The 25,322-nt window shown below is 36.9% G+C and overlaps 1 protein-coding gene across 16 annotated transcripts in view; it reads left to right on the top strand.

Moving 5' to 3' along the window:
- The window catches only part of LOC107272883 (peripheral plasma membrane protein CASK), a 109,855-nt gene that overhangs the window by 76,119 nt on the left and 8,414 nt on the right, over nucleotides 1-25,322 (top strand). For 11 of the 16 annotated variants that reach the window (XM_025090190.1, XM_025090189.1, XM_025090188.1 and 8 more), the window contains 4 exons: nucleotides 16,418-16,609; nucleotides 17,066-17,230; nucleotides 18,902-18,970; nucleotides 24,615-24,644. In XM_025090190.1, the coding sequence (XP_024945958.1) occupies nucleotides 16,418-16,609; nucleotides 17,066-17,230; nucleotides 18,902-18,970; nucleotides 24,615-24,644 (456 nt within the window). Of the gene's footprint in view, nucleotides 1-16,417; nucleotides 16,610-17,065; nucleotides 17,231-18,901; nucleotides 18,977-24,614; nucleotides 24,645-25,322 lie in introns of all 16 variants that reach the window. The other 5 variants (XM_025090194.1, XM_025090203.1, XM_025090201.1 and 2 more) reach the window with 2 other exon arrangements.

The raw sequence follows: 25,322 nt of genomic DNA, 5'->3' as shown, positions 1-25,322 counted from the left end.
GGGGGGGGGGGGATCGGATAGTCAAGGGAGAGGGTTGGGTAATTAATTATCAAGTATACCCAAAAACGAAGCTTTGTTCATACCACACTGGCTATGCTTGCCTTTTGACGCTGTAACATTTGCTTGGGAAAATCTCAGGTGCAAATGACCAGCCGGCGAGAAGTTTCTTACCTCAACTTTGATTCCTTGCGACTCTTTTTGTGCTTTTCTTTAGTATACAAAAAAAAGTGCCAAATACTTTATTGCGGTTACGAAGTTTGCAATATACTGTGTGCCAACGTTATCCTTTATCTCTGTTGTGTGTATACATATATATATATATATATATGGACTTCCGATACGTTAGAATATGGTGGCAGCCCTGGAAAGCTTTTATCTCGTCTTAAACTCGAGCCATGGTAAGGAGAGACATCGAAATTTTGCAAATTGAAATATTCCGAAATATAAGAAACTTAGCGAATCAGACCGCTGGATTCGATTACAGTGCCTCTCCGGTTGGTCCTTTACTCGAGCGGCTTCCTCTCGAGTGAAAGACCACTCTGTATAACCGGCTGAAAATTCAGGTGCTACTACGTTTTGCTTTCAACTTTGCTAAATAAAAGAAACAAACGAGCCCGAGCTAAACGCCGGCGCAACCCACTCGTTCACCCATCCAAAGTCCTCGAAGTATAACTGTCCCTTCCACGAGGAAATTTCAGCGTCTCCTCGCCATATTGGCCTCCGCCCAACTTTTCAACTTTTATCCTGCGACGGCATTGTTATCACTATCGCGGAGGACATTAACGGAGGCACATTTACCCGTCATGCAAAATCTTCACAGTTCTTGAAACGCAAATCGGCACGAGCAATGCCTCTATTTTCTGTACTCGTACAGTCACGTCGTACAGATATTGCTACGTAGGATTAGAGACAAATAGCGACGATGCAGAGGATCATTTGTCAGAGCTATGTATATATACTACCTAATCTATGCTATGAACTATTGTTTAACATTAGCATAATAATTGATAGCATGCAGGACAATTAAATAGGTACGACCGGCCCCTGCGATGGAGCACAATAGTGTTGTAAAGTTAACTAATATACTAAACTGCCCAATTCTAATATATTATAACAATGGTATTTCTCAAGAGGTACCATCACTAAATCTCAAAATGGTCCCAGAGTGTCCAGAGATACGTGGCTAGGGAGTACTGGGGTATCTAACAGGGTTGAAACTTTCCAAGAAGTTAAGTGAGACAGGATCGATATTTAAATGGATATAATATAATTGCAGTGGTAGACACCGTGTACCAGAATCTTCAAGTAGACCTCTTCTCCCGAGCCTCGTTGGTTTCGGTTAATCGAGGCCACGGAGGTGTGAGATTTCCGAGCATCAGATTTTCCTGTCAAGGTCCACTCCACTTATGACAACCGCTTTCCTCTCGACATACTGGCTGCTCCTGTCGCGTCGCCATTGCGGATCGTTGGAAACACAATTTAGGTCACTCCCAGGGCTATACCACAGGTCCCTTCTTTTCGAAGTCTATAACGTCCTAGGCATCTACCGAGAAATCAGTGTACAGACTATACCATATATTTTTATTAGATAAGAATAGATGCTGTTTTGCCCATTTGTCTCTTCATCTTTCTCCATCAGATAGTCATACAAAACATTTTTTTTTTTCAATGAAAACTCGCCGATGTAAGGCAATCTTATTCTATACATATAGATGCCTATGGAATCCGTCATTGTCAGGTAATGGTCTCAGCGGTCCATATCAGAGACTGTGATCATGATCTGTACATAAGCCCAGGATTTTTCCGAAGTCTGGTATACTGAGAGCTAGAATTATCAAGATGATCCACTTGGAATCCTTGAAGTATTTCATCCTGAAAGGACACTGTGTGCTCTCTGATAAATCCTTTCATGAGTTTTTATCTTTCTTTTTTTTACGTGTCTACATTTTTTTCTAGCTTTCTTTACTACGTTACGGTAGGATATATTATATATATTTTTAGCTATTTCTTAATTAAATGAAAACCTCTAACTCTTTCTTGAAAAACATTTCCCAGACGTAGAATATTTGGGCTTTGAGACCTGTAAGGGAAGCGAGGCAAATTTATGAAGCCATTAAGCTCCTCGTCCGCTGACCTCGTAAAGTTTTGTTTAAGGATTTTCCTCTCTCTCTCTCTCTCTCTCTCTCTCTCTCTCTCTCTCTCTCTCTCTCTTTCTCTCTCTCTCTCACTCTCCCCCCTCCCCCACTCTTACTCTCTTTTCTCTTTATATTGATCAGTGATCACATTAAAACCACTCTTTTGCATATTTTAATTTAACGCGATGAACAAGCGGATTTACTTAGTAAAATAGAGCGTGACTTTGCCACCACTTAATTCCGCTGTACAGCGAAAGGTTCTCCATTTATCACGGCTTAACGTTGAGTTTTTCACGACTTCGCGAAAATGCCACCAGAGTACCAATGCTCAATGGGTCATTGTGTCGAGGTTACGAAGTGTCTAGTGTTTTTTTCTAGTTGTATAATATATACGTGTGTATATATATTATATATTTTATATTATATATATATATTCCTTTTTTCATATTTCCAGTACCAGTTTTCGAGGTAGCGCGTATTCTGGTTGCGGGTAAAAAAAAATCCAAAATATCACAATAAAACTGAAACGCGCCTTCTCTGGCGTATAGCATAAAGATTATAAAGAATCCGCGAATAGTATAGAACAATAAAAACGTAGGAAAGCTCGACATAGAAAAATGAACTATTTATAAAAACTCGAAGTTTTCCGAAAGTTCGGCAGTTTCGAGCAGAAATTGGTACCTCGTTCATTTTTACGGTAGAAGCCGTCTGATTCGCTGATTCGTAGATAAGTGATAATCAATTACGAACCCTTCCTACTTTGAAATGATAATTATCGATCATGATAAATGCAACTGATTAATTGCATCGTTCAGCGGGTGCGTATCGGTTTTATTAAATTATCTTCAGGAAATTCGAAGCACGTTGAATGCTAAACTAATTATCGAAGATATCATTATTGCCAATGAATATTTAAATGCGATATCCCAACGGTGACGTAATTGTGAGAGATCCGATTAAAGTAATTAGCAATCCAATGAGAAATGCACTTACTCATTTCTCTGTTCACTTTCTATTTATTATTATCAATATATATATATATATTATTTTTATTTTTTTTATTATTTAACATTAATCACACGGTCAGAAATCTTTTAACAGTTTTTATAGTATCTTGGGTATATATACGTGTAGCCAACCAATCTCTGTCACTGTATCATTACTTATGGTCAAATACCCAAATATTGCAAATGAGGTAAAACCTGTTGAGTAAATTACCAATATTTAGCGAATATCACGAATCTACTGTGAAATGATTTTTTTGTTTACAAATATTTGAACAGTTTAAACATCAAGTATGCATCGGTACTGCGGAAACGCGATTGTTGCAAATATATAGCTTTTACCAGCATCCACTTCGTGAATGATGTTTGTATCGTTATTTTTCAATATCTGATAATTTCTCATAAAATTTAATAAGTAGGTTCTATACTCAAAAATTATTTATGTCAAATGTCTGTAAATTTGATTTTTGACATTATTTAAAAAGAGTCCTCCCAACTAAATATTAAATGAATATTCCCTACAGGTTATATGGAATTTCGAGAAGATTTCTCTTGGAAATTCTAAAAAAGCAATTTGAACCGAGTAAAATAGGTTATCGCGCATTTCGGGTTTTTTATTTCTGAGCACTTTACTTGCCAAAAGCATCTCGCGGACCAAAGGTATTCGTTGTTAAACAGTATGAAGTGAAACTCTTGAGCCAAAACATGGAATTAATGTTACAAAATATTTTTTGAGAAGGGTACTTTTCAGGACTTTTTGTCTTGAGTATTGTCAGTTTTGAGGACACTTGGTGTTTGTCAGGACGGGCCTGATAGCATTTAGATACGTAAGGTATACTGTCAGGACCATAAAGTGGCACTCACACCGAATTTTCCGAAAAACTTTTCATGCTACACACTCGCAGTTGTGATGGGCTAAGAAATGATTTCGTTAAGTTAGGTTAGGTTAGAATTTTAATACGACATGTCTCAAGTTTTAGTTTTTTTTTTAAAAAAACGCATGGGCTTGCTATTGTGAGTGGCATGCGTCCTCATAAGTACCCTTTGACAAATTTATATATATATATATATAACATACGTATGTATATTACTTAATACATATATATGTATATACATATATATACACATACACCACAGAATAGACTCAATATAGAAATAAAAAAGAAAATGAAGTAAACGCTAAGAAAATCCCTTTCCACTACCGTTAAAGTTTAAGTACAACGTGCTCTTTCAACCTTCGTCTAAAGAGCAGAAAAGCTAGTCTAACCTCCTACGCATTTTTCCCAACGCAATTACAAGCTGTGTATTTTGCTTTCGTACGATTCTCTATTGCGAGAAGCAATTTAACGTTGCTCCCGTTTACTGGTAGAAAAAAGAATCCCAAATGTTAATCAAGAAGCTTTAAACATTTGCTTGGGGCAAAGAGTTGCCTAATTCAAACATTCAGAACTGGTTCAATACTCTAGAGTTACATATATACCCTGTACAACCCCCGTGTATTTCTGAATCTGTAGAATCCCGAGTATTAAAAATACCTATGTTAACCATATCGAAAATACCCAAAAGCCTCTTTTCGCAAAGTCGTGATCATACAAAAATTCAATTGCAGAATCAAAAAGAAACACGATGCAATCTCGTACCTGAAATTCAACTAATTTAAGCCATGTTTCCAAAGAAACATTTGAATCTGAAAGGCCTAAAAGAATCATCTATATAAATGATAAGAGAATAAGATATGACACTTTTTATATCTCTCGTGGAGAAAATTCTTGGTAAATTTTGTCCCCTCGTAGGAGTTAAAGTATCCTGGGCGCAACAACGCCATCGGACGGGTAACGGGTGAAGCTTTCGAATAGGGGGGGAATAAAAATCAATAAATTTCAGCCCTGGTAAAGCGTCCAACGGTGGATTTTCAACAAACTCATTTTTACCGACCTGACGTCGTCGATCAAGCCAACTGGAATCGAATCGATATGCGATATGAATTCGATATTTCAATATACTATATTAAATGCGATAACGTGATAAGGATTGAGTAATAATTCTATAATTTAATTATTCTATCTAAACTATCGTTATCCAATTGGCAATCATCTATAGAATTAACGTTGACACTCGATGACAGCTGAGTTGATCCGGTGGTGATCCTAGACATCTTGCGTCAACGCTAATGGATTGGAGGCTGTGTTACGATCGAGTATAGACGTTCGCGTAAACTTTCGTCAATGGCGGCTTAGTGTATCGACCATAGTATCTATGTATTAAACAAATGGTCCATTCATGAATATAAGAGTTTCTTGAGATATCTCAAATTGTTGTGCAAATATCAGAAGACTTGTGACATTTGTGACATAGATTTATATGGTAATTGTAACCACCTACATATACACACATAATTCTATGGAATTCATACTTAAAAATTTATTAGCATTACGAAATATCAGTGAAAGAGATACTATTGTACTTTCCGATTAATTCCATGCTCTTGTTCAGCGACAAATTTAACTTTGACGTTTAAATATTTATGTAAAACCACCCATACAGCTGTAGTCTGGAAATGTGTTTACCGTACGGTTCAATATGTAAAAATATTAACGAGAAACTTACGCATAGATCTCTGGATGACCGAAAAAATTATAGGCATATACCTAATACGATATCGTAATATTAACCTTGCACCTTTTATATAATACTTGTGATATAGATACATAGGTGCAATTCCCGGAGGTCTATAAAACCGTAAAAGGCACTAAATACAGATCTATCGAACATTCTAGACTCTTTAGGTAGATTTAAAGTAATCGTAAATCGTCCAAGGCTCCTGGCCCTATATACTGTCCGTTAAAGTATCGTTGGATATATACAAGTAAAAATTGTCCATAGCTACTATAGAGTGAAGTATTATTCACGAGTCCCGTTAACTTACGTAACACGAATGAAAGGTGATTTTTTTATACGCATATCTGGGCAGACCTTAATTTCCGTCTGGCTACATCGAAATAGAAACGCTATATCAAAGTCATTTTTATATAGTATTCAGGGGTCGCGACGCTTGTTCACCGATACGCATGTAACCCTTCTTTAACGAGTTTTACCGAGGACGTTACTATAGCGCACAGATACATTTTTCTACGTGATAAAAATTCGTCATACTGATACGCGTTATAGGTATACCTATATACACATATGTAATATGTAAATATATAGGATATGTATACACATATTCATATTTGTTACTGTCTAACGAATTTCCTCGCGACACAAAACGAGCATCCGCTCTAGATATTCTATTTAAAAGAAAATAGTCCTAATGAGAAAATACAGCGAAGGATATGAACGAACATAAGAGATATAGATGTACATAATTAGAGATACAGTGCGTGTACGAGAGGAAGAAAAATGTTCCGACCCTTACGTAACGCGCATTGTCGTAAAGGTGGGATGTAATGTTTCATGTTTTCTCGACTGTAAGAGAAATTTAAATTCACGAGTGGAAAGGAAGTCGCAGTTACTCTTGAGCTTTGGCCAATTTTACCATTTCTAGTCATTGGAAGCCATCGAGCACTCTGGCGCGTCTTTCCTTTGTGTGACGAGGGCCTTCGTATTTATCGCGGCTGGGAGAAGAATGAGAGTCGAGAGAGAGGAAGAGAGAGGGAGAGAGAGAAAGTCTACCTGCAGCTCGGAATAATCGAGGTTGGTAACACTGACACCAGTTCCATTGTACAGAGTAGAGCAAAAGCACTGCGGTAGTAACGATCGTAAAACGAATACGTATGTACGTTGGCATCTATTGATCAGACACCTGAACTGGATCCTCGGTTCAAGTAAAAGTAGATATGGCAAATGAGTGGTCAGACAGTCAGTGCGCGTAAATAAAGTTTCACGAGTCACCTGACAACAAACGGGGATGCATTTTGAATTTACTTTGGTGAACTTATCTTCCAGATATAAAATTGTACTCCACGAAGGAATGGCGTTTCTTGCTTTTCCAATTGAATCTAAAATAAGTGAAAGTTTACCTGAGCAATTTCTCTATGTGAGACTTTCAAGGGATTCTATCGTCCCCCAGAGAGAGTTCCTTGGAGTTCCTTCGGAAGCGAAATAGGGATGAAGGAGAGAAAGGCAGAAGGGTGATTAATGCTGCAGCAGCACTGTGTCTGAGGGTTTTCCAAATCCTTCCTAATTGGGACTCTTTTGCTGCAGGGTGGCGCGAGGGGTTGTTTGATATCTAAACGAAAAAAGCAGGACGATCGCGGGTAGGGGATTGGCGGGAACCTGAAACTTCATCATGGCGACAGCAGAGCGCAGCTCAGTCAGTGCTCGACCAACCATCCTATCGTACGGCTGCTGCTCCTATATTAGCGTCATAGTACTCGTCGTACTTATCTCGCGTTGCGCACGTTCGCCCTTATGTGGTCGAGAGACTTTTAATTGACACGTGGAACTAATTGCATGTGGAGGGATGACCCCGAACAACGCGCCTCGTGCGACGCTCTTTTTCATGCGCCGAAACGTTACGCTTCGGGATTTTACTCGATAGAGTATTCACTCATCGGCATGTATTAATAGAAGCGCAATACATACACCATGCTGTGCTATGTAAGTCTGATTCGGTTTACTCATTTAGTTCCTACCCTTATCTCTTGCTTAATTCAGTAACTCCTTTTACACGTTACGCCTACCGGCGAATTGGGATACTATTTTTATTTTCATTAAAAACTACCGATATTTTTGTGTTGCGAACGAAGGACATGCTCTTGATTAGTCTGTAAATTAAATGTATCTCGTTGCTTTGTTACTTAGTAACATTTTTTTTAATTAACCAAAAATTAAAAATTCTTATCCAGACCCGCCTTGCGCTGAATGTATATTGTTCTGCTTTTTTTTACACCTTATGTGTGTTTCATCACTTTTTTTTTAATTGACCGTGTCTTCTGGGTGATCGATGCAATTATTGTTTATGCCTGTCACTTGATAAATGGGGCGTGGATGATTTCTCACGTGGGGTGCTTACTCGACTGGATGCAACGAAGGGTGACGTTTTTAATTTTTGCTTCTGGGATGCTCAGAGAGAACAGTAGCACTATACCTAAAGACGTTGAAACGCACGCGACTATTATATAAAGCACGTTCTTCATTTTCCCACTTGTCGCCTTTTTTTTTAATTCAAGAAAACGTTCTTTGCTACCCGTTTCAGGAAGAATGAAATATGCCAAAGAAAGGAATAACAAGTGAAAGAGAATAATGTACATTTATTTTTCTTTGCAAGTTTTATATTCAGACCATAGAAATTTTTAGAAATTCGGTTCACAGCGAACCTCGTTACTGGTTGACATGCTTGAAATCTGAGACGAAGAAAATATCATTTTAAGATAAGACTTAGGTTACATAAGATACTTTCAATAACCTACCGGTGGTTCACGACATATTACGGATAAATGCTTTTTATCGAAAAATCAATTTTTCTCTATCCCCTTAAAAAGTCCTTTGTTATATGTTCCTTTTTCCTAATATGATACTATATCTATAATTACTTGAATGTATCAACATATCATTAATCCAAATATCAGGTTTTGACAATAGTTTCTAACCTCCAATTGCTTGTATGAAATTGTAGATGATCGAATTTTGCACATTGTAGAATAGGACATGATCAAGAATATTTTGTTAATTTCAAATCTTTCTAAATCAATACCGATTGTTCCACATGAATCAAATTTATTTTAAATTAATCGATTTTATTTTGGAACTAACAAGAGTGGTTTCAAATGAGAAACTCAAGTACCCTTAGTCAAATATGCTTTTTGTTTTTCATCCAATTGTTGAACTTTTTACGAGACTAAAAATAAGATGACTGTAACGGGAAAAAGTGGAGGTGTGGAAATTACAAAAAGAAAAGATAAGAGCTTTTCAACGATATCGAATTCAGGAAAGAATAAAAACTCCGGAACGGAGCTTAGCGTGCGATGGGACTAAAGCAAGATATCTCATTCCTACTTTATTTACATTTATTCAAATCGGTCGAACAAATATGGGGAAATTGTAAAAGTTTACTTTTCTAAATAGGTCCCATCGTCGCGGTAGTCGCGAACGAAAAATATTTCACATAAAACAAGAATTCACGGAGTTAGATGCCAGTTATGCGTGTATAAATTATTTTTTTCGGATACCAATAATAATGTCTTTTAACTCATTACTTGTTCACTAATTAAAAAGAAATTTTTTTCACTTCCAATGAACGTCACGTAAAATTGGTTTCTCTAGTGAAATATCACCCGACCCATGAATTAACGTGACTCTTTACAATGCGAGCGGCATTTTCTTTTTCCCGAATTTGCTTACCTAATTCAATTCGGTTTCCAACCTTGCATAGATTTGCGGTCTGACGCTACGGTACACCAGAGAAAAATCGACATACATAAATCTCAAAAATCGCAACTCCCCGTATACTACGTGCTGCGTACACTTTTTGTTATCTTTTCCACTCTGTTTTTTTATTCAACGGATGACCCACTCGGTCGGTACTGAAACGCGAGTGCACGAAAGGAAACGGATGTAGTTTCATGAAAACTAGATGTAAAGAGTTGCAATTTTTTTACTATTCTCTACACACTGTAGAATGAAACACGAATTTTTGCAATTTTCCCTAATCTCGACTGTTTAACACGAAATTAATTAAATCCGACAGGGATAAGCCTTGAATTTAAACGATTCCTACAATCACTACACTGTCCCGTCTAATCCAAATTATACTAATGCTATGCCAGATTAAATTAGACCAATTTCAGTATTCCCAAGAATTTTACGTACTCTCCTCGAATAAATCCCTCGATTTTATTGGACACTTCAGAAAGTATTTTCCACACTTTGCGTGGCTTTGAGCTAACAATGGCTGGTTGCTTCAAGTGGGGAGAAAAAAACACTTGTGAGATACGCTTGTGGGGGATAAGTGCAAAAGGAAAAAAGAAAAATAAAAAGAAAAGCAGGGGTTGTTTGGCCGGACGATTTGGTCTCTTGGGAAGGAAAATATATAAGTGGAGTTTTCAAACAATGACCGTCTGCACCTTGGGCATTTAATGCAGGGGGCAGTTACTGTGCCCAGTACTATTCCAGGTATGCATCTTTGGCACACAATGCACTTCTCGACTTTTGACTGTCTCTCTATCCATCTCTCTCTCTTTCTCTCTTTCCCTATCTCTCTTCCTTTCTCTGTTCTCCTATCCCTGTCTTTTTCTCATTCACTTCTCAGCGTCACGTAATTGCTGCCCATTAAGTGAACCCGCCCGAGTGCCGTCATGACGTCCCTTATAATTTTCGCATCTCTCAAGCTGCCGCTACCCGATTCACCCGGTTTCCATAATTTGTATAATTTCCGTCACGATATCACCACCCGGAAATTCGTGTATAGATAACGCTCGTATCAGGTTGCTGGTCAATTACAATGGTATTTCCTTACTGCGATTAGCTGCATGATGACAAATCACAGGAAATTGTAAGTGGACTGGATTCTACGGTGAACCGAATTAACGCTTGTGAATCTCTGGGACTTTTACCTATTAAAATGAATATTTATGCTTTTGACGAAAGAAATAAATTAGTTGGCTGCTTACAATTATAGTTTATTTCACGCAACTATTCACTTTGTTGTCATTCTCATTAACTTTGCTTCTTGTTTCTCTTGCACCATTCTCTAAACGGACAATGGCATACAGAGACTCATTACCAGTAGACTATGTTAGGTAGCTCATTCGTTACCTGAACGAGAGTTGTAAACTTTTGTTTCACCCATAAAGTATGATAACTTTTTCGTAATTGCTCGAGTCGTCTCGATCTCGTGCAAAAAAATTATTGCCAACTTTGATAAAACTATAAGTCTTTTCTTTCCACTCCGAACAATAGTTCATTAAAGGAGCTGCACTCGTATAACAGCCATATATATTTTTTTAATTAAACAATTGTGATTGTATCGATGTTCCATATTCATTAGTTGGCGTTACAACCATTCATGGTACGTTTGTACTGGCATTATACCATTCGTAGCCATTAGTTGTATGATATTAAATTTCAATATTGAAATTCATTATATTTAACCCTAACGGTCCTCCGTAATTATCAAATTATTGGCATTTGCAATTTCACGTAACGCCGCATGACGGATCTTTCAACAAGACCAATGTGGTCGATACATGTTTTATTATCGATATTCTTTAATAAAAAAAAATTATTCTTTTTCAAAATAAATATCGATATTAACTTCGTTGGTGAAAATGAAGAAATTTCATATTATTTCATATTCACTTATTCGTGAATTTTATCAAGTTTTGCAATATAAGCTGTCGACTATATACACAACTGCCTGATTTGATTGATGCCGGCAATGATATATCGTTAGAAGTTTTAACGGGTCACGAAATCCGCTCGATCTATGACCGTCTGCGTTCACTTCAATATCGACTATACGTCTTAATGATACAATTGCCCAGTGATCAATAGTAGCAGATTGTAAGAACGAAAGACATGCGAGATCCTAGTACCATACCAACGTATAAACTGGACTGAATCTACAGTAAGAAAAAGCATTGGAAAGCTCTTTATATCAGGGATACAAGAATTGGCTAACTAAAAATAATACGGGTTGTTGTGGTTACGTGGTTGGAAAATGTGACAAGAAAACTTTGCGAAATTTCTTTAATATCAAAAATTCGAAAAGTGCTTAACGAAACTGAAGAAAACTATTCTCTATGATATTTTTGTTAAAAACTTTAGAGATACTTTTTGTTTATAGGTTTCTATGTAATCAACGTAATACGTATATCTGTGTATACGTAGATCTTGTTACGAAGCATTGAAAGTACAGGTACTAGTAAAAATTATAAACTTCACATGAAAATTTACGGTCAGCAGCCACCATTTCCATAGCCGTTAACCCTTTAATTATTTTTTTTTTTCGAGAAATCCTGCCAAGCATAACTTTAACTTGACATACATTAATGTTTTTTATGACGCATTTATTTCTCTTGAACTTAGAGAAATTATTTCTATGCCATATCTACAGAAGCATATAGGATTAATATTAATATTTTAAATTAACAAAACTAATTGAACAATGGCATTAAAATTGAAATAAAATACGTTACGAGTCAGGCGGACTTGAAAATTTCATCAGGAATGAAGAACCGTGTTTCGGCAGGAAGGAATACTATAAACGGCTCTAATTTTACTTATGAAGAGAAAACGTGCTTCAACTTCAGACTGTCAGATCTGCTGTCACAAGTGCGGAAATAGTATACTTTCGCGCATGGCCTGCCTTGAATGGGCTGTATGATAAAGTTATTGAAAGCCGGAAGTGAAGGATGCTGCAGGAGACTGAATAGAGAGTATTATCCTTCATCCTTTCCTTTCTGCACTAGCCAGAATCCTTTGGCCTTATTTTCGTCCATACCACATACATGTTTATATGTATGAATCTGACTCTCTTATCACTACATACAAAAATTCTTCATCCATCTCTTCTTATCGACCTTTTTCTATTCTCTTAAAACTCTGACACCACGTGTCTCGTGAGATTGACTTGATTTTTCTCAATATCAATATTGTTCCACACTTTGATTATAAACTTTTTATCAATCACTGTATTCATTATTTTTAGATATTTTTGTAATAAATAATTATCAAATTAAGATTTATATAAAAGTATAGAATACTGCTGTCTTTTATAGATACTTTATATTGAAAATTAAGTATTGATATTAATATAAAAAATTCGTCTTTCGATCTTAATTGATAGCAATTGGTCTTAACGTTGTTTATATATGTATATTCTCTCATTTAAATGAGAGCGTTTAGGGTTATTTTCACAAGGCATTTACTCGGCTGTGCTATATTAGCTTTTCTCACTCGATGTGAGTTGCTAAGCTGGAGGGGGCTTTGAATGATAAAAAAATATAATAAATGGACAAACCACGCAAAGGGTTCTGTTGGGTCTATGTAGAGCGAATACAATGCCTGATGAGAATTAGTTACTCACGGGGCAACGTTATTTTACTTTCCATTCGTTAACTGTTCGGCTATAAACAAATTCTCACAGTATAAATGCCTTTGTTTTCGTAATTGTCGAGATTTCGTTACGTCAGTGTGAATTCGACAAATACGAGCAGAACGAAGTTTATTAAGGTTACGAATTCAGTCATTGCCCACCCTTTAATTAAACGGTCCTCTATTTGGTTTCTTATCGACCCAAAAATAATTGATATTGTTTTTTATTGCTGTGTCATAATTTCTTCTTGTTATTAAAGATAACGGTTGCTATATCGGAAATAATTACTAATCGTTAACATTATCTTTCTTAGCCTTTGCTTCAACATGTTTATTAATTACCCATAACAATAAAATGGTAATAATAATAATATCAATCGTTTCGAAAGTCTCATATAAAAATATATATGTTTCATGCTTCATCCTAATGTAGTATTACCTAACGTACAAGCAATTTACTGCGCATAATCGTTAAATCAAAATGTTACGTGTCATAGAAGAGACAACTAAGCGTTATATAATTCACTTTTATTAGCCAGTACAATATTGTCACCCCAGTAATATTAATAATATCCTTAAATTGAATATATGTACTATATAATTTGAAGAAAAGGTTATCCCGAACTGATATTTCAGTGAGACTCGAAAAATTTATGAGATATGTAATTTTTTGAAAATTTTCTTATTTCCCATTTTAAAAATTTTTTTTATGCTGATCAGTTTCATTTGAAATTCTTTTTTGACACAATCTCTCGTACATCCCACGTTAATGCAAGTACTCACGATCTCGCACTGACAAATTGTTGCGTCGAACTGTCGAATAGTAAGAGCGAAGGCGGCACGATAACTCAGTAGTCGAGAAAACTCGATTGATTTAAACTCGGTTTTGGTGGCTGCGATTTCGAGAAATAGATAAATTGACGAATATCTATAGCGCATCTTCGAACGTTGAAACTGCGTCCATTCATCACAAGGACGTTGCCAGCCACGCTGCCGGAGTCCCTCTGTTTTACGAGGTAACAGGCGCCATTGGAATATCAACTTCTTTTATACGACCGACTGAATCTTTGAAACTTTTTCTCGATTTTGCATTGTACTACTTCGCCAGCCTACATAGCATTCCATGAGATTGGACATCGTAGGGTTATCATTCGATAGATCCGGCCGTATTGTCGATGGACCCACCGATACGTTGACCGGGTCATCAGTCCGAATTTACTTTAGATCGGGATGCATTGTATTCTTGACAGTGGAAATGTCAAAAATGACGTAATCACGATATAATATTTATCCACGATAACGAACAGGGGATGGACTCTCTTTTTTTACTGTAAACAGGGAAAAGGTTCACCCAGCTCGGGGAGCTAAAACTCTCTAGCCATTGTTCCTTTTGGCTCACGGTGAATTCTTCTAGAAAAACACTTAATGGACGTGGGCTTGCAGGGGCGCGATGTTTTAATTAATGACTGGGTAATGAACCAACGTAATTAACGACACCGAGTCTCGAGCTTACCACCGCCGGGCGTATTATATTTTGCAAAGTTGGCGAACTTGTGGAGCACCGCGTCGCGTCATCTTATACGAATGATCCTGTATCTTCTGTACCAAGTAAAGTAGATGTCATCCATACCGACTGGACTTACTCGCGCAGTAAATAATATAACAGGCACATAAAGATTTACGATATAACGGGTGTATCCTTTTTTCGGTATTTTACCCGTGGGCATTATTGTTCTACCCCGGAGACATTTACACGTAGATTAGACGTCGATGGCCTGCAGTGAACATCACGGGAATTGGAAGTGGCTATCAACGAGGTGCAGGTGACGAGTTTGGCCGGGTTTCAAATAAGTCGCCCCTGGCTTTATATATATACATATGTACATACACACTTATATATATATATATATATCTATTTACCTACCCTTATATACGTATAGGTATTACTCATCGGACGATCCTCGTGCGCTTTGGTGCACGTCGGTCGGTCGGGTTGTCTGCCGGCCTGCCTATTTGCGAAATTCCCAGGCTTTCCGATACCCTTTAGATCCTGGCACCCCTCCAACAAATTATCCGGAATTTCGCAGCCAACCCATTTTCACGACATGCTATGCTTTCGCGGTGTCGCGGCTTGTCTCCTTCATTATGGAGCATCCACAATTCCAATTTTCTAATAGATATAAAATAAACTGTCCTTCGTTTTGGACGATTGCTTTTCAGCCACCTTGTATATGGTTCCTTGTCAGACCCAAGCTCACTGTGTGTCCTAACTCTTTAACCTCGACCTGCTGCGGCGCAATCCTTCCGGCTTGCGCTCCCAGCCTCCGCAGCTGCGCCAACTTGTTTCGAGGACCAAACCTCTTGACCGCAAGAACTTTCCTCTCTGTACATTTGTCCAAGGATTTTACACGCTCGTCCGGGAAGTCCAGGAATACGTTTGCCACTAGGAAGTTTCGCAAGAGTTCTATTTGCTCTTTGCAAATCTCACGGTGCAATGCTTGCATAGGACATACGTTTGGTAATGATTGAGTAAATAAGAAAATTGTAATTTACGACAGTGATCAAAGCTTTGTAATACACGGTGATTGTATTGACTATAGTTTAATTACAAGTCTTTGCTATATCTTTCCTAAGAGAAATTTATACTAGACCTCAAAGACCTTATCTGATTATCCGAAACAGGGTACAGAATGAATTTTCAAATATACACCGGGTACATAGTTCACACCATGCTGGTAACTTCCAAATGGTCGCTTGCCAAACATTTGTATTTTAGTTACGTACAGTAGAGTACACACGAAACTGAATGGTCCAAATAAACTGGATGGAACATATGCAATTTCGATAAATCATAGTGTCAATAAAACAACCACGATGGGATGAATGAAATGAATAGGTTGCATCAGGCAGTATTGACTTGCATTCACGTGCGCATAGGAAATTGTTTTTTTTTTAATTTCGCATTGACCAAAAAAAAAACAGCATAATTCATGAAGAATACAAAATTTCTGAAATAATAACAATAACAATGTTCAGCATCGACAAGAATATCCTTGGTGGACGATGCAGGGGCGTATCTGTATAGAAATTGCAAATAACGCAAGAGAAGCGTAACAAATTCTGGACCACCACTCTATAGTGGTATCCGTGATCCCACGAGTAGCTGTCCAGCGCAGCCATTGGTAGCTTATAGTTCCGCTATTGAATATTTAAATCGCAATTTTGTTTCATGCCCTGTTGCAGGCACTGTTACAAGCGCACGACGTGGCCGGCCACGAGGTGTATGGGGAGGAGGCAATAAGGGTAACACCGCCGCCCCTGCTTCCCTATCTGAACGGGGGCGACGACCTGGAGGGACAAAACGGTGACCTAGACTTGGAAAACGTAACGCGAGTCAGATTGGTGCAGTTCCAGAAGAATACGGATGAGCCTATGGTAAGCTTTGTAAAATGTTCGATGAGGATGAGTCTTGAGGTATCATAACTGTTGGCTAAGCCAAGTGAAACGTTAGGAAATCTCTTGGTCGAATCTCCTGGTGCGTTGCCACTTCAGGCAATCATCTCAAGCTTAAGGATGCGCCACTCTTGGTATAATGCGCCTTTGTTATACTGAAAGGGTCTAACTTTCAAGGGAAAGAGAGAGAGAGAGAGAGAGAGAGAGAGAGAGAGAGAGAGAGAGAGAGAGAGAGGACTATATAATAGTCATATCACTGAAGAGGTCCTTAGGAATCTCAAAGGTGAAGACGCCATTGAAAATTCTCTTTTTATTTTCATAAAAATTTTAATATAGTCATACATGTATACAGTATTGTTTATCCGGGCGTTTTCTCATACTGTCGCCAAAACGATGAATTGAAAACAGTCTTGAATGATATTGCATTGCTTTTCGCAGGGAATCACGCTTAAGATGAACGAAGATGGGAAATGCGTCGTGGCGCGAATCATGCACGGCGGAATGATTCACAGACAAGCGACGCTTCACGTTGGCGATGAGATTCGAGAAATCAATGGAGTACCGGTTGCCAATCAGTCGGTCAACGCCTTACAAAAGATACTTGTGAGTAACTGCATTCAATTATCTTTGTTATTTCGACGTTCTGCTGCAAACGTAATTGAATTACTTTAAGTTAAGTTTAAGACCGCGTTTATCTACGCTTAGCGGCCCTTGCTATTGGCATTTTGCATCGAAGCGAACGGAGCATGTAGAAGCGGAAAGATAAATATTAGGCTACGCCGAACTCAATTGAGAAAACTTTTCGATTCCCTTAACAATACTGCTTTGAACCACTCGGCCTATTTTTTTATATTTAATATTTACATTTAATATTGGGTCGACTGCACGCTGCGAGTTTGAGAAAATTTTTTCGTGGATATAGATACAAGATATATCCAATCTGGCGGAAAGTGTACGTTAAACTATCCATGAAGAGACATTATTATTGCTGTATGATTCGAATGAATAAAAATATCTCGAATTTGAATTGACATTTATTTCTGATAATAAAAAAAAAACATTGTCAATAGAAAAAAGTAATGTCCTGAGGACGGAAGTAGATTATTTTTTTAAAATAAAATATATCCTTTGGTGGTCTGAACAAAAATTGAACAGTTATAGAAATATAGTTTACACCAAACGCTTCGCATGATCGTATCGAATAATTTTCATGCAACCGTAACAGAAATTCAATTTCCTTTTCGTACATTTTATTTTTATCGTATTTCGAGTTATCCTGTGCTTTTACTGTGTCCTACGCTTTCTCGATAACAAGAATCGACGGGGTTTAATATATTAAACTGTAAAGGATTTGACAAGACAATGTGTCATGCACGATATCGAATATCGTACAATTCGCCAACGACGCCGACGCCGACGTCGACGCCACCTTTGAATTACATGATCCGTTTGTTCCCCGAGCTTAGTCAGCAATTTCTTGGATGAAGCAGACTTGATCGATGAAATAAACAGTGCTTATCTTTCTCATTGGATAACAAGGTTCACATTTATGCTTCCTAGGGACCCTAGAATATATTTCTAGAGTGTATCAGAACGTTGTTATCGGAATCCATTCTATAGAGCCTGTATACTTTACGTGAATACAATACCGAAGAGGAGAATAACTTCAAAGTGAATTTCTAAACGATGCGTCGTCGCCCTACCGAAACTGAAGATCATTGAAAATCGATAAGCCCATCCTCGCCGAGATAATATGTGATGTCGAGGGATGAGAAACTTAATGAATCGACAGACCAGAATGCTGTCGCCCTGCGTTAATGGTACATGGCGAATAGCTCTGTTGAACTTTTAACGTTAAAAGCACTCGGACGAAATCGAATTCTAATCGTAATCCAGACCTTATGGAAATTGCGTTCGCCATTGAGACCTTTACCTATCTGACTATGAGATTGGTAATTTTACGAATAAATTTTGCAAAGTAATAAAAGGACGTATCGATACTCTTCGTAAATATATACTATATCTAAGGCGTGTAAAAGTATCGATATGGGTTATGGTATTTCCTATAAAAATGTTTCACGTCGCCTTAACGAGGGTTATTAAAGTAATAGTCTATTAGACACAGTTCATTCGCTTTAACACCGCAGTTTGCGTGGAGGAGTATCAATTTAAACAAAAATTGAGTACCACCACGTTCGAGACACTTTTAATAATATACTTTAGATAGAACGATTGTATTAAATATATAAAATTATATTATTTTTTTTGTTTCAGCGGGAGGCTCGAGGATCCGTGACATTCAAAATTGTGCCGTCGTACAGGAGTGCGCCACCCCCCTGCGAGGTACAAGTAAGCCCCGAAATCCAACCCCAGTCCCAAAACCATTCCTCTACGAAAACCACCAGTTCTAGCTCAGCCACCACCACCACCACCATCACGAATAACTCCAAATCACTGAAAACCGCTTCCGGAAGCCAGGGCAAAGCCAACACTTCCAAGACACCAAAGACCTCCAAACCAAAAACCGTTTCCTCATCCACTGAAAGTACGCCAAAGCGCCGCCTCAATCCGCTGTCCGCCCTCCGGTCCCGCAAATCTTAAGATGGATCAGACACGATTAGTTTCTTGTTAGCTTGCACGTAGTTTCAAATTGATAGACTGTTAGGTAGTTTCCTCATCTGAACTTTCACGTCCCACGAGCTGCAGGCAAACGGTACGTATGAGCAAGATACGTTCAGGGTCTATCAGGAATCCTGGCCTCTTTTTATTTCTCGAAAATCTATCTTGCTTACAGAGCTTAACAGTTCTCATAAAGAACTGCATCCTTTGGAATTGCTTACGGTAGAGAAAGCTTATACGTGTTTTGATATAGCTGATATTACATGACGTTCACGTTTACAGTTACAGACAAATTTTAATTAATGTTGTCCGGTAGCTGAAAGGAGGAGGTAGGGTGATATTATTTTTAGAGCTTGAACCATCACTGTATGGTCTTGTTATTGAAAGTAGTATATTTACCTGAAATTTATATTTTCTAGGATACTGCAAAATTAGACTCCTTATATGATATACTGTAAGTAATATTTATTTGGTGCTGGACTATGCGTCTGGATCTTTGTGAACTGTTCTTATATACGTTTAAAGAGTTTAAGCTGATTGTTGATATTACGAGAGTGATTTTAATGTAGATTATGCAAACGATACAATCTAGTCAATTTCTCGCCTACTAATTTATTCCTATATTTAGAAGGCTCACTTACCATTGGTATTATACTATATGCCTAAATCAAATGATAGCCTATGCAACTGTTCTGTGTTTTAGATATCAGATTGATAATTAGTCAAGATAATTAAATAGAAAAATGGCCAAGAAAGTATGCATTAGGAGACTCATTCTCTACTCTCGAAATCCGAATTTGAGTATTAATGTCAAATTTTTGAGCTACAAACCGATCTGGTAATTTTTTTCGTGCTAATAAATTTCTCGTTGATAAGAAACGAAATTGCGATGCACCCTGAAATTGAATAATAGAGAATTGAAAAACAGATCAAGGGCGGACACTGAACTGAGGTTACAGTAATTCTCGGCTTTTGCTGATATCCTATAATTAACGTATCCTTCATTCATATCACTTGATAATGAATCCACCAACTTCACCGGTATCCCATCAGCTCCGAAGCGCATTAAACAATAAGTAGATCAAAAATTATTGGATGATGGAATTGGGTTAAGAGCGGAAACTCATTCCCGTTAATTAATAATAATAATTCAAACTATTGGAAATGGTTTTCGCGTCTGTTACCAAACAACCAAACAGTTACTCTTCACTCATTCATAAATCTGTATCATAACTCTTCCATTATTTTTCTGTCAATATACGTTCTTTGCCTATTTCCATTTGTAATTTAATTATCTTACTAGGCAAGTCAGCCGAGTATCAAGGACACGTATTATCATTTTCTTTTCTTTCTATCTTTTTCTTTTCAACAACTCACCCCACGACAATACCAATCAATTCCTATTTTCTACTCCAAGCACTTCCCTCTTCACATGTCTCTCCGAATTTGCGTATACGTTATATCGTAATCGGCCCATAAAATGAAACCTGTATGTTGCTTCGATCAAATAATCTACGAAGAACGCATGGTACAACATTTTTTTCTTTCTAGGAATATATATATATAATATAAATATACATATTACGTATATTAACGCACGTATCTTGCTCGTTGACTGTCTCTTTACGTTTTGTGAATTCGATAATTATTATCATCATTATAATATATCCAGAGTATATTAATATATCGGGATTTTGCTATTGAATACGTAGCCACGTAATATTTTGAAAAATATATTTCGACGACAATTAGTCTGTACCAGAGGGGGCGACTCGTTCAGGCGGTGTAACAAACGCTTTGGCTGTCGGCACTTTCGAGACTATATATATATTCATTATATATATATGTATATAGAAGTGCATGCTTGATGTATCGTAGATTAAGGTTCTTTGATCGTTGATAGGTTTAATAGTAAATTTCGTAATTTACTTACCGACCGGCGTGCTCTTTCTCTCTTATATTTAAAAACAAAGCTTTTGTTACACCTTGTCTTTACCCTCGTCTGCATGAATATACATGTATATAATATCATTGCAAAAGTGGCTTTTTTCATCATAATTTTGCGTATCCTTATTTTACACGTGTAGGCCCCATATTATAATCAGTACAGTCACTTTGATATTGCTGCTTCTCGTGTATCCGGTAAAAAAAATTACAGAACATATTCCGGTGTAAATGTACGTGCTTCATTGTTGGCCATAACGAAGCGAAGGTAATTGGCTGCTTTATTAATTATTGTGATTTTTTTTTTGTTATTCTGAAAAATATTGTTCAGAAACTAACATTCATTGAAAACATGCAGTTGAGGGTAATTTACAAGGGATGCTCGAATCGATATGGAGATAAGTTAATGACTGTTGAAAGCTTTCCAGCTTTTCTTCTTGAGCTTTAAAATTAATGTCAATTGATGATTATCGAACAGTGGTAATGCTTCCTTGACCACTTTTCAAATCCGACAGATAGTGTGTAATGAAAATTTTGATGAAGGATTAAATTTAACGATTGAAGGAGAAATGACGAAATTAGAAAAAATCTAGTCATACTTTTAGCTTACTACAACTTAATTAAAGTGTTGTTTAATATTTTTGAGTTTCCCTTCGAACAGGCTTGACATTAATTATACAAAGGGTCCTGCCGTCTCAAAATTTTGTAAATAATTGTTAATCGCGGTTTACATTAAATTCATACAAATTCGTTAATTATTCCCATTGGCATATATTGCTTGCTTACTTGTCACACAGCGAATATCTAGACACCCTACAGTAATGAGTACCTCTCATAATTTGCAATTATAACATGTACAACAGCACCAGTGAGAAAACGCCTATACTTAAAGTCTGAAAGTCACGCAGCACATCGAAATCACGAAGAAAAGTGCGTTATCGATGCTTGTATGAATAAAAAAAAAAAAAAAAAAAAAAATTAAGAAACACCAAGTGTCAACGAGATGAAAATAAGATCGAAAATGACTGTATCAGTAATAATAATATTAATGTATAAAAAAAAAGCCTAAAAGCATAGAAAAGTGCGTTATCGATGCTTGTATGAAAAAAAAAAAAAAAAAAAAAAAAACTTAAGAAACACCAAGTGTCAACGAGATGAAAATAAGATCGAAAATGACTGTATCAGTAATAATAATATTAATGTATAAAAAAAAAGCCTAAAAGCATAATGGAGCTTTCGCCTAAGTTAAAAAAAAGCATCAATGTAAAAAAAAGCTTATCAAGCCTAAGATTTTGAGCCACGTCGAAACTACAGTACAAAAAAGTGTAGACGGGCGAGTAACGAGACATATAAAAATTGAAAGTTGTAACAGGACTATGTAATCATTTGAATATTATCACGCTTCCTTTCATCGATCAAACAATTGAGACGATTCAATCGAATTATAAGGATGTGTAACTTATGTAACATAAAAAGATATATGGAGACGACATACGTAACTCTTCATTATCGATAAGCTCGTTAATAATTGTATTTCGATTTTTAAAGTCAATATATATATATATATTGCTTTCTTGTTACCTTTGCCTGTACAAGCAACATTACTGAGAGCGCATTGTATGAAGACATAATAAAGCATGAACTGCAGGAACCACGTCGGAGCACGGCGCCTATACGTGACCTTTCTCTGTGTCGTAGCACTAGAATAGACTGATACCGTATTACGTGTCCACGTATCTACATTCTCCGTACATATTGTCTTTTGTCTATCACTCTTGTCTTTCACGATCACATGCGTCTGACTATATCGCGAATCCACAATGCCCATTTCTGTGTAACAATTACAAGATGAAAAATCGACAGAGTCCCGAAGACGTTGAAAGTTTCTTATAAAACTAGACTATTATTTCCAATTACATAAATTGCTTTTATTTTTGATTTATCATCATTCACATTGATTACTACTCTCAGTATTATTGGGAAGTGGGAATTCAATTGTATATACAAAAAGAGGCACTTGGAATACGTAACCGCTGTCACGTCGAGAATTAAGAGTCAACACGTCAACAAGGCTGCTTCCCAATGAAAACCAAATTCAAATTTCCTTTATGTCTCCCTCACACGTATTGTTACAGTATGCGTGGATTATTTAGGTAATGTCTTTGTTTATTGTTAAATCATCGTTACTGACAATGAGTCTCTGCAACATAATGACGCGTGTGAAATCGCACGAGAAATGTATTAATTCAAGTGGGAGTAGCAACGATAATTACAAAAAGTCTTGTATTGAAAAAAAAAAGGTCAATCTTTTTTCCCACGGAGATGGGTGTATCTTACCTGGAAAATGGGATTCAACAGGATGTTGCAGCAGCAGTCAATCCACCAGACAAGTTGTCGATAACGTATCAGCCACACGTATCACCGTGTGGCAAATGTCTTTATCCCCGTCATCGTATTCCGCAACAGTAGATCTCATCGTCCCAGTGCACTATTCTTATCGTGAAAAACCGACCCTTCTGTGAACTCCATTCAGTGTTGTAAAAAAAAAAGAAATCGGATTCGTCGATCACTCCTCCATTATTTTTTTTTTCTTTTCCTTTTTCGCGCAGCGAACCGAGAATCCCGAGTCACGTCCAGGATTAGTTGTAAACGATCCTAAGATCTTTTGCCCGTGTGATAAAAGCAGAGATATATTCCTAACCTCTTAAACTCTAGTCGGGAAAAGGAACCATTGGAATACTCGTAAATCTTGGAACGAGACTTCCCGTGGGCACGAGAGAACCGGTACACACAGAGTCCTCGATCGTTAACGAGACTGTTACGTTAAGCTTGGATCGTTTATCGCGTATCAAAAGTCCTTCCCTCTTTTCCGGATGTATGAAAGATTTGCTGCGGGCGTAAATCCGTAAGTTTTGAAGAGAGAGACGGTGAAGGTGAGAAATGGTCAGAGTAAAGGAGAAAGTTAATTTTGAAAAAGTGCAAATAAGAGAGAGAGGGTGAAATGGGGGGAGGGATCCCATAGAAGTTGATAGGTAACAAAAGAATGCATCCTTGATTATCCGTCTGCTTCGATCCAGAACAAGAAATAAAGAATTTTTATCTCAGCCATTGAAAGCGACTCGACGGATCTGCGATTCGTTTTCACGATGTTGAATAAAAGATTAATAGAAAAAAGAGGAAAGATACATTGACATAAAATAATTGACAATAATAAAAATTACATATCGTCATACGTATAGACTTGGCCTTCTCTTATATCAATTTAATTAATCACCATATTGATAATGTCAGTAGTGCATGCGTCAGACATGCACCGTGCATCTCGGAAACACAATCCTAGGTATTTAATGATATGCCAGAATTTTTAATTGTCGAATTTGATGAATTAATAATTATATCTTCCTTTCTGTTTTCCAAACTCTAGTTGTTCAGGATTAAGCCTCTGAAAGTGTTAGTAAGTACCACCACTTGATCTGGTGTGATTGGACTGCTGTAGTTAGAAGCTATATGCGTATATACATATATATACAACAAATATATATATATATATCTATATATATATATATATATATATATATATATATATACATAACTAGACGTTTCTGCCTACGTAGGTCCTGTAAGTTTTCTCGTATTGATTTTCAGTTGGTTTGCGGTACTGTTTGTGAGGTTTTATTGTGTCACGTATATACATATATGTCTATAAACGAAGACCCCCGGCATGCGGCATAGCAGAGTGTAGCGTGTTAATGTTACCAATATTTTTGTTCTCAACAATCGAGCGTGTTACGTCACACGTAAGTTTTCTCACTAAACGCGGCTTATCACGAGCTAACGAAGATTTGATACTTTGACTTTAATCGGTATTAAAAAATACAACAAAGATACCATGCATGTAAAGTTTGCACTTTTTGGCAAAATTTTTTTTCAACCTCATTGAAAAAACTACAGCCTCCTCGATTAACTAGAATCGATATATAGGGAATGATATCAGTGTTTGTATTTATTATAATACATAGTATACATATAGTGTTTAGCGTATTATAGTTTATTTAATCCTTTGCCATAATTTCCTTAAACCTAAAATATCCAATTTGTATTTTTAACAAAATTTGATTCCTGTTTACACCCC

This window comes from Cephus cinctus, unplaced genomic scaffold (assembly GCF_000341935.2).
Source record: "Cephus cinctus unplaced genomic scaffold, Ccin1 Ccin1_scaffold1310, whole genome shotgun sequence".
Taxonomy (NCBI): Eukaryota; Metazoa; Arthropoda; class Insecta; order Hymenoptera; family Cephidae; genus Cephus; species Cephus cinctus.
This window is presented reverse-complemented; position numbering and strand designations above follow the sequence as displayed.